At 47.3% G+C, this 10,588-nt stretch overlaps 1 protein-coding gene across 1 annotated transcript; it reads right to left on the reverse strand.

Moving 5' to 3' along the window:
* Positions 1 to 7,264: 7,264 nt before the first annotated feature.
* LOC123181549 (F-box protein At5g07610-like) lies at positions 7,265 to 10,325 on the reverse strand. The gene is made up of 2 exons (XM_044593830.1): positions 10,202 to 10,325; positions 7,265 to 8,511 (listed from the first exon to the last, which is right to left on the reverse strand). Exon 2 carries the CDS (start codon positions 8,494 to 8,496, stop codon positions 7,345 to 7,347), a length of 1,152 nt encoding a protein of 383 aa, XP_044449765.1. The 5' UTR covers positions 8,497 to 8,511; positions 10,202 to 10,325; the 3' UTR covers positions 7,265 to 7,344.
* Between the last annotated feature and the right edge of the window lie 263 nt (positions 10,326 to 10,588).

A 10,588-nucleotide genomic window follows, 5' to 3' on the forward strand; every position in this document is an offset into this window, starting at 1 on the left:
GCACGGGCTAGGCACTAAAAAGGACCCGAGTGGGGTAGCTGCACTAGTGCAGAAAAACCTAACTATGATGTTGCAAAAAAGGCCTTACTGATGTTGGCATCCAACACCACCAATATAGCATCACTGTTAAAAATTAGTGATGGCGTTAGACGCCCACGTCAACAATATTATATATACTGATGGCATTGGATCTATGTGTACGTAAAAAATGTCATATGTATAGCTGGCGTATGCCATAATCGGACACCACAAACTATAAGAATAGTTAGAGGTTGTTTATTATTTTGTCAACACACCATTACCTAGTTTAAGGCATCGTCGGCAGTTGCGTTTGGGCTCGCCCAGATCTAGCGGCGGTTGCGCTGCAGGTGTTGCAGGCTCAACGGCGCCCTGGGTGGCTTGGCGCGCGCAGAAGCTCGGCGAGCGGTGTGGCTCTGGTCGCCGCTGCACCTCGCCGTCCAGGTGTGTGGATGCTGGAGGTGGATGGCGGCTGCTGGTGAGGACTCTTCTTATCCAGCCGCGGCGCCGACCCGAGAGCGGCTCCAATCCATTCCTGTTAGAGTTGTGTCGAATATAGTGTACAAGGTAGGTTACAGTTGGACTTGTAGTTGTATCGTGTTTACATAGGATGTGGAGTCGTGTCCTAGTAGGACACTTGTATCCTAGGCCTCTCATATATAGCGGGGGTAGACACACAATGTAACCTATGCCAACATAATAGCACCGGAACGCGGGGGAAGCCGACGGCATGTGCCGGTGTCCAGGGCGACCGGGTGCGGTATTGTAGCGGTGTCATGGGGAGGAGCGCCTATAGTCAAGCCCCGGGGATGTAGCCATATCGGTGAACCTCGTTAACAAATCTCGGTGTCGTGCTCGTGTGATTGCTTGGTCCTCGGATGATCAACGGTATGCCTCGAATTTATTCTAACAAGTGGTATCATGAGCTAGGTTGTTCGGAGGCAGTAGATCGTTGATTCAGAGGAAGTATCAAGTTCGAGATGCAGCCGGTTGCGGCGTGGTTCTCGGCAAAATTGAAGAAAGCATATCAGTGGAAGGCACTGTACGCGCAACAAGCTTGACGTGCGGCGATGGATCAGGAGGATCGATCGGGCGAGCGTACAGCGGTTAGAAACGCAGAAGCGGCGGCGGAGAAAGCGCGCTCGAGAAGGCGGCAGCGATCAATCGATTGGGATCATGCAGCTACGCCAAGTCGAGGAGCGGCCAGACGCATGACGTGTCCAGGCGCTGGAAGCCCACGTGGGGCAGCGCGGCGGCCCATGTAGGTTGGGTTATCCAGCAACGCTCAGGAGGCCACCGCAGGCGTTTGATCGTGACAGCAAGGTTGCGTACGAGATTTGTTATTGGAAAAAGGGACCGAGTCCCAAAAGGAGCCATGTTCTCCTTGTCTCAGTGGCCGAGACCTGCACGTTGGTTAATAGCAGTGGCAGCAGCCGGCAAGGGAGACAAAGGCACGGGAGATAGCTAGATAAATCTGTCAAAGTGGAATAAAAATCCATCAATCCATCGGGAGCAGGGAGCACTACTTGTGTAGAAAATTGGCAAAGCAAGCCAGCGTTGGAATCGGTGCCAGGGAGCAATCACGTGAAGACCAACGCAACTCTTTTCGATTTGCAGCAGTACACGTGTACTCGGGATCACGGAAAGAAGCTCGGATAATTTTTCACAGGGTTAGTCATACAAAGAACCATGCCGTCATCGGATTTGAGGTGGAGAAGTTCAACGGAACTGAAAACCTTGGGTTATGGCAGACAAGGGTGAAAATTTGTTGGCACGACAGGGATGCTTGAAGGCGTTGCGGAAGTCAATTCAGCTAGGATGGAGTTGTGATATGATGGATGGAAATTCGCGCAAGACGATTTGGGAGCCTTGAAGCGTGTTATACAGTCGAACGAGTTCGGCTGGGTCGAACTGGATAGTCTGACGGATCGACGCAAGTCGATTGGTACAGAAGACGGTGGTGGGATCGGCAACAGCGACATAAGAGCGTGATGCTGATGGTGACCGACTTCTGGGCGTGGAAACACGTGGCGCAGGCCTGAGGACTTGTGTGGCTTCGACAAGACTATGGCGCGGGATTGATTCAAGGTGGTGTATACACGGAGCTTGAAGTCAATGAGGCGCAGGGGTGGATTGATCATCTATCATGGAGCCATGTTGAAGGTGGAGCTGGATTGAGAGGCTACGGCGTAAGTCGACGAGGTCGAAGCCTATTCAGCAGGCGGGAAAAAGCGAGTGACATGCAGTTTGGACTGGAGCCCAGTGGTCTGATGGAAGCGTGAAACTCGTCACCGGTCGGTCATGATCGGTGGTACTCTGCAGTGGGGGTTGAGTGGTGTGGTTTCTTTACCCTTGAGACTCGACCGGGACAGCTGAGGCTCGACGCGGTAATAGCGGCGAGGTGTGCGGTATGCACGGGACATGGAGACGGGCCAGGGCTCTGGTGGTCATACATGTGGTGAGACAACTGCGAATTTGACTCGGGATGACTACAAGCAACGGTGAAATTCTTTCAAGTTTCAGACAGACGGTCAAGAAAGGAGCGGTGATGTTGAGTTCAGGTAACTCTTATGTGTGACACCCAATATGTGAGTTGTTCATTTTCACGCAGGTCAGTGATCAGTGTGTGATGGCGTTGGACGGATGCTCTGGAAGTTGGGAGTACATAGAGTAACAAGAAACTTAATTTTGCTCGAGTGTTGACCGTGGTCAAGAAAAGAAGGGACTACAAGTTGCAGGTGGAGTCACATGGAGTCTTTGGAGTAGCAGCGCTACTCATGGATAAGCTCAAGTCCAATGTACATGGAAGTTTGACGCATTGACGAATTCAAGGTGGTGGAGAATATTCGCCAAGGTGGAGTTTGTTAGAGTTGTGTCGAATATAGTGTACAAGGTAGGTTACAGTTGGACTTGTAGTTGTATCGTGTTTAAATAGGATGTGGAGTCGTGTCCTAGTAGGACACTTGTATCCTAGGCCTCTCATATATAGCGGGGGTAGACACACAATGTAACCTATGCCAACATAATAGCACCGGAACGTGGGGGAAGCCGACGGCATGTGCCGGTGTCCAGGGCGACCGGGTGCGGTATTGTAGCGGTGTCATGGGGAGGAGCGCCTATAGTCAAGCCCCGGGGATGTAGCCATATCGGTGAACCTCATTAACAAATCTCGGTGTCGTGCTCGTGTGATTGCTTGGTCCTCGGATGATCAACGGTATGCCTCGGATTTATTCTAACAATTCCTTGCTGAGCTTGCACATGTCGTGGCATGGGCTGGACCTTTCCCAGCTATGGCCACAATTAAGGGATGGATCCGGCGCCAAGAGGGCCGCGGAACCATCCTTGCCTCCCGTCAGGCGGCGCACCGAGGAGCTCATCCTTGCACGTTCAGGGTAGGACGGGGCGGTGGCGGCCGAGCGCGGCCAGCCTGGGGGTTGGCCTCGGACCCGGGGGCCGTCCAGGGGTGGGAAAGGAGGTGCCTTCCCGCCCGTTTCTTTGCCAGTCATGGTTGCAAGCTTCGGTTGGGGATGGTGTCGGGGCAATAGGTGCCGGGACGGCGGCCTTGGAGGTGGGAGGCGTGGGATCATGAGCAGAGCTGACGGATCGGGTGTGAGATGGTTGCCATGGCGCTGCGGGCGGTGTTGTCGTTAGGGTGCGACAACCGGAGGTGTGGGTGCGGCGGGCCTGGCTTGCTGTGCCTCACCTCGGTGGCTTTGAGGACTTCCCGGGATGAAAACCTGCTTTGGCTTTGCTAAGCTGACGGCGGCATCCCCTCCTTGAAGGCGTCGTCGCAGCTCCTCTACATGCTCCGGTTGCTCCGAGGGAAATCTTGATCTCGGGATCGGGCGGTGGCGATACTCCTGTGTCGTGCCCTTCATGAAGGCACTGTCTTGGAGTGTTCGGCTCGTCGTGCACAGCTTCCTTCCTCTCTTCCCAGCGACTTGCTCACGGTTGAGGTCTCCGGAGACTCCAAGTGATGCTTTCTCCGCCTACATGTAGTTGCTGGGAGTGGATGGGGTGGTCCAGTTGTTCTTATATACCTTTGTATCTTGTCTTGAGTGTGTGGGGGTGGTGTTGGTGTTGGTTTGTATTGTAATTGTTGCTTTATATATAAAGCGAGACATGAGCCTTTTTTGATATAATTAGCCTAAACGAAGCCTTCAAAGTGTAAATTCGGCTGCAGCACTATTAACCAGCAAAAGTCCATTCGCGATTGGCTGCTTTTTCCTTTTTCTTTTTGTGAATCAAGGAGCTTTTTTTCGGCATTTTACAGCAATAAGTTTAATTTGACAAGGAGTCGGAGATTATTATACGGCACTTTGTTCAAGCGGGGAGTATAGAAAAAGAATGAAACGAAGTGAGAGGCCAGGGCAGGGAAAAGAGTCGAATTGATCGACTGGGAGAAGCAAAATAAAATCTCGATTTGGCCAAAAAAGATGCAACATTATGGATATGATGACCGATCATCGTAGAGAAAGAAGAATTTTGATAAATCACTTCGGATGAGCAAGGCCTTCAAGCGGCCATCAGTTCACCAACTTTCTTGACCTTCCGGCACTCGCTGATGTCATTCTCATACACGGTCTTACGACTTTACGAAGATCTGTGATTTTGATAAACAATCGCCTGGTCAGAACTCGGGATAAAATTGACCCACACACGCTTACGCCTAACATCGATAGCCTGCTTTGCACATACAAGAGCCAACCCGTTTCACTTCCCTCCTAACAAAATTTAAGTTCAAAGTCTATTTCCTGAAGGATCGTCAATCTCAAGTCATTCATAGTTTCTCGAGCTGCAAAGCTTTTTCATCGATGGGCTGCTCTTAGAAATGAGGGTTTACACTGGCTTTATCTAGATTTTTGAATTTTTGAAAAGAAAAGGTGAAATAAAAATGGAGCGACTCCGCTGAGGTCCTGGGGATCGAACCCAGAATCTCTGGTTTTGTAGACCAGCGGCTTATCCATTGGGCCATAGAGTCGGAGTAACTTTTGGTTTTGTAGACCAGCGCCTTATCTATTGGGCCACGGAGTCAGAGTAATGGAAATCTGCTACTACCTCTCTCAGTTTACAGGGCGTGCGCATATCTTTAGGTCGTCAATTTGACCAACCTAATACAAGTCATATATTAGAAAACATATACCAATATAAACTTCAAATGTTTTATTTTCAGACGGTATAATTTTTGTGTTATATAGTTTATATTAGGGGATAAAATTAACAATCTAGGTATACGCGTAGGACTTGTAAACTGAAATGGAGGTAGTACTTGTCAATAAGGAATAAAAAAAGGCAAGAGTGCTCAACACTACATGCAAGTGCGATAGTAAATTATCCATGAAACTTTACATATAAGTAGTATAAGAGCATCTACAGTCGGACTTGGCAAATTCGACCCCTCAAACGCCCGCGGACACGTCCGCGGGCAATGACTGGGCACCTTTCAAATGTTGCGCCGCACATCCACATATCGCAAATTCCGATCCTCAAATCCATATGCACGTCGATCATATGATACAAACTGTCCGAATGTCAAAGTTCGAAAGAAACAAAGCAAGTCATTGTTCAACAAACCGGATATGACAAAATGAAATCAATGTCCGAGCGTGACGGATGGCCTCGGATCACTGGCTGGGCGCCTGCTCCTGTTCGTCCTGTTGTGCTTGCATCCGGGCAGCCTCCTCCGCCTGCATCCGGGCTGCTTGCTCTGCTTGCAACCGGGTCGCAGCCGCCCTCGCCGCTTCGTACTTCCTACGATCGTTGATCTCCATCTTCTTGTCCACAAGGCACTTCTTCGCATGCTCATCCAAGAGGATCTCGTCCTCCAACATGATCCTCGCATCTTCCACGTCCCGTGCGAGTTGCAACCTCTCCTTCTCAAGCTCGATGTCACCAAATGTCTTGGCCTTCTCGAGCTCCCATTTGATCACCGCTTGTTGCTTCTCCACCTTGCAAGTCGCAGCCGACAAATTGATGCCACTGACGGACAAGGCGGACTGCGTCTCCATCACGGCGGTGTGGGTCGGGCTGGATGACATCTCCGTCGGTGGATCGGGACCGGAGGTGAGGATTGGGAGTAAGGGTGGAGGACGGTGAGGGTCCGAGCGCGGGAAAGGTTGGAGGGCGGCGGGAGGAGGACGAAGGATTTGGTGGATTTGGTGCAATTTGGGGCGGGGTCGGGTCCGACGTGGTACGCGTGCCCGGGCGCCCCCATATCCTCCCCATATTTTGGCTAGATATGGGGGGGGGTGCCTGTCAGCCTGGGCGTTTGAGTCCCGTTTAAGGAGCCCGTCTGGGTCGAAAAAACATGAGCGGACAGTGACCGGGCGGCCCGCCCGGGCGTATGAGGCGGGTTTAAGGCGCCCGGCTGTAGATGCTCTAAACATATGTGTAACTGTGAAAGCAACAGTCATTTCTTCAACTAGTAAGTGCGCACGTGCAACACACGTTAATATTTAGGCAATATATTAATTACACATGGATATTAGGTATGCTATTATTTGTGTGTTAATCCTGTGATTGGTGCAATATTTGGTATGATATTAATTACACATTAAACACGTTTAACGCTCGCTATTGGAGCAGTCTAGGTCGTTGGATTGACTTAGTTCGATGGCCGAGATCAGTTGAATCTGCCTCTTTGGATCTTTTTATATTGGTATAGATGTAAATAAAATATGCTCATATATATTGGGCACAAGAATTAATAGTGTGAGTGAATTCCCCATATTGCTTATCTCTTTTATTCAAAAGGGCACTAAAGGTACCTTATTTTCCTCCGGAAACCAAGGTATGCAAGCACAGGAGAAACCAAAAAACAAACAAAGGCATTCCTCGCACTTTTAACATTTTTTATAAGAACAACCATGACCTATATATGCTAAAGTGTGAAATGGTACATATACGTAGGAAACACATGCATGCACCGTGTCCAATAAAAACACATTTTTTTGATTTTATAAATGCAACACATTGGACATAAGAATGAAGAGTGTCAGTGAATCCTCCACATTGCCCGTCTCTTTTCCTCACAGATTACCTTAATTTCCTTCACAAAGCAAAGCATGCAAGCACAAGAGAAGTTGATTTTTTTACAATCTCCAGTTACCAACATTCTGGTAAGAACATTGAAAAGGTGTGCTTAACCATATATAAGAACAACAACTTGCATAAGTTAGAATGGCCCTTAGCCAGTTAAGCTCATTTGCGACACAATTGAGGTTATTCTGTTTTTACACCATGTTACCAACCTAATCCATTGTATTGTAAAACAGACACAAATATGTACAACATTAACAAGTTTCTTGTCAGCTAGAACCTGAATAATTAACAAGTTTCTTGTGTATGCTCAAAAGAGGAGAGAACTGGAAGCTTTGAGTAGCATGCCACATAATAAAGGTAGTCAGTACGACAACCATCTTCGATCTCGCTAAGTTTTCCAGTGATGATGTTGTATGACAAAAGCTTCATTCGAACCTTGTCAACAAGGAAGAGAACCTTTCTTTCCGAATCAAGAGCGACAATCTGATAATCAAGCCAACAGTACCAGCCCTCATCATCAATGTGAAGGAAGTCGTCCCTTCCAAATGCATTGCCCATACTAAGACGATACTTGAAAGACCATTTGTAGGAATGACAAGTATCAAGACTGAAAACTGCAATTGTATGACCGCTCTCCTCTGGAAGTGCACACTGCAAGAACCCTGATGATTGACCAAAGCAACCAGACACGAGATCCGAATGGCCATGTGGCAACTTGACAATAAAATGACGCGGTGGTATGCCAGAACCAATTACCTCCAACCCCAGAATGTCGCCCCCATTTGTGTGCACGTACAAAACTCCTCCTATAAAGTGGTGTGGATTACAAATCTTTATAAAAGGACTCCATGCAGCATCCACAATCCAGGTGGATAGGTCAGACGAGAACACCTCAAGTTTGTTGATACCGAGTGTCCAATAACCATCAAACTTCTCCCGGAAGTTAAAGACATAGAACTGTGCTGACCATGATGGGTCGAAGGCCAAAAAAGTGTCACCCACGAACTCGGTTGGGTCAGGTTGGGTATCAGGAACAGGAAGTGACCTCCACTCCCGTGTTGCAGGGTTACACATGATGAAGCGGCAAGCTTCCGCAGAAGCATAACTGGTCTTGTACTTACAAAGAACTAGGCCATTGCAACAGTCCACAAATTCTAAATGCTCATGGTGCGGCAAGAATGTAAGAGCCCCATTAATTTCTTCATCATTTGGGGACATGCTAGCAAGTTCGGCAACAGACCCATCATTGCCTCCGTGAAAAAGACCAGTGGGAATTTTCGGCAGTTTCCGATGGTAGTGTGGATCCGAGGCGAAGGCAAGCCAGGCCTTGCAGACACATTTGAAGCGGCAAAAAGACTTGAACGGTACCCGAGAGAGGATTTCCACCACTAGATCATCAGTTAGATTAGCAGCAGCAATCACCTTCTTAGAATCCATTCTTATGGAAGAATACTGAAAGGGAAAGTTGGCAATGTCAAAATACAAAAAAAAAAATGACCATGGTAAATTGAACAATAAGTTACTATGGAACTCAATTAATTGAAAATCTGTTTATTTGGAACAAATGCAGATCTAGAACTGAGTTGTGCAATTGTGCTGAACAAAGTGTATGTATCTCCATGATGGTTTAATTGTGCATGTGGAAAATAATTGTATCTCACATATATCATCTTCTATATCTAAATAGCTAGCCCCCACTAACATATTTCTCTCGACATGCAAGCATGACACCTCATCATTCAACATGCATAGGAAAAGGCACACCTCAACATGCAACTATGTATATTAAAAATTCACTTCAACATGCAACCATGTATGCATGTAAAATTCCATTCTATTATACTATTTACATCAAATTCTTATATACTTTCAAAAACTATTATTTCAAATATTGATGTTTCGTGTAACCAAAAACCTCATTGAAATATTGCAAAATATTCCCGCAACAACGTGCGGGGTATCATCTAGTTCAAGTAGAAGGCAGGCCTGGCGCAGTGGTGAAGTCCTCCCACTTGTGCCAAGATGTCCTAGGTTCGAACCAGCTTCTCTGCATTGCACTTCAGTGATAAGACTAGATTCTTATAATCCCTCCCCAGACCCCATCTTGTGTGGAAGCTTCTATGCACTGGGTCTGTTTTTTATTTATTTATTATCACTCAAGTATTATATGTAACACAGTATTGTAGATCCACCCAACGCACATTGAGTGCACACCCAGTCACCCACTTAGGAGCTGTTTGGTTCAACAAAAAGTGACACACAAGTAATGAAGTAACCATAATGAGATCACAACAGCACTACAGCAGTCCATGCAGTTATGAAAGATTACTGAATTTGTTTGGTTGACGAACATAACTGGACTACAGAGTTCATAATGGAAAAATATGAAGAACAAAAAAAAAACCCTCTATTGTTCTCGTTATGGACACACATCCTTACGCCCATGACATGGTGTACATGTTTGGAAGGAGAACGTGCAATGGAGATCACTGTCAGTCCCAATTGTGAACCATGAGGCATCCTGAAGTAGCAAGACAGACCTTCTTCCCAGGTCCTCAGGAGATACCTCCATGGATGATGCATCTGAGAGATATGCAGCTGGGAGGACGATTGGGCGAGGAGTCAGGGATCAGCCGGCAGGCTGCAAGATTGAGGGCTGGACTCCAGTACTACAACTGGAATTGATTATGCGATTAGAGCTCACCGCAGCCAAAGAGGAATTAGGGGGATTTGTTTCCACATACTCCTACTAGGGTTACTTACACCTCAAATTCTTTGAGACAAACACGTTCATGGTGATAATACTTTTAGAATCACGAACTTATCTGCATGTAGGTGCACGCTAGATACATAAAACTTGTATTCATATCTGCATGCAAGGGCACGCTAGATAGATAAAACTTGCCAAGCTCCCCACTCTCTTCCTTCGATGTATAGGCTTGCTATACGAACTAGGAAAATCATGCGCTAAATAACGATGTCGATTGGCCAATTAGTTAGGGTATATGAAATATTGCAAGGGGAGCTACGGAGTATCTTGCTCTGAAGTGGATCTGCTATCTAGGGCTTGGATGGGTACAAAACCAGGGAAGGGCCAGCAAGCACGCAACACGGTGGGGAGAGAGGAGAGCTGGACACGTACCTGTAGAGGAGGTTGAGTTGGCGTGGCCAAGACGACGGTCGGCGCCGGCGGAACTGCTCCGGGCCGGAGAGAAACACCAGCGTGGTGCGCTATGGGATATGACCGGCTTCACGCCCTAACTTAATGCCATCCGATGAGCTTTATTGATTATATCGAACAAATTACATCTTCGGCCATTCGAAGAAAAATAAAACAAAGCGTTCCTAGATAGCTCATAAGGCCGTATTGGCCTTCCCCTACTAAAATTTTATACGATTTTTTTAGGGTAAATTTTATACGAATTTATTGAATGTCTTTCGTTGAATTTCTCATCGTGTCCACCGTTAAGATACGTGTATATGTTCTCGCAAAAATAAAATACGTGTATATGTTGTGCAGATAAGGATG

The sequence above is a fragment of the Triticum aestivum genome, chromosome 1A (genome assembly GCF_018294505.1).
Source record: "Triticum aestivum cultivar Chinese Spring chromosome 1A, IWGSC CS RefSeq v2.1, whole genome shotgun sequence".
NCBI classification, from domain to species: Eukaryota; Viridiplantae; Streptophyta; class Magnoliopsida; order Poales; family Poaceae; genus Triticum; species Triticum aestivum.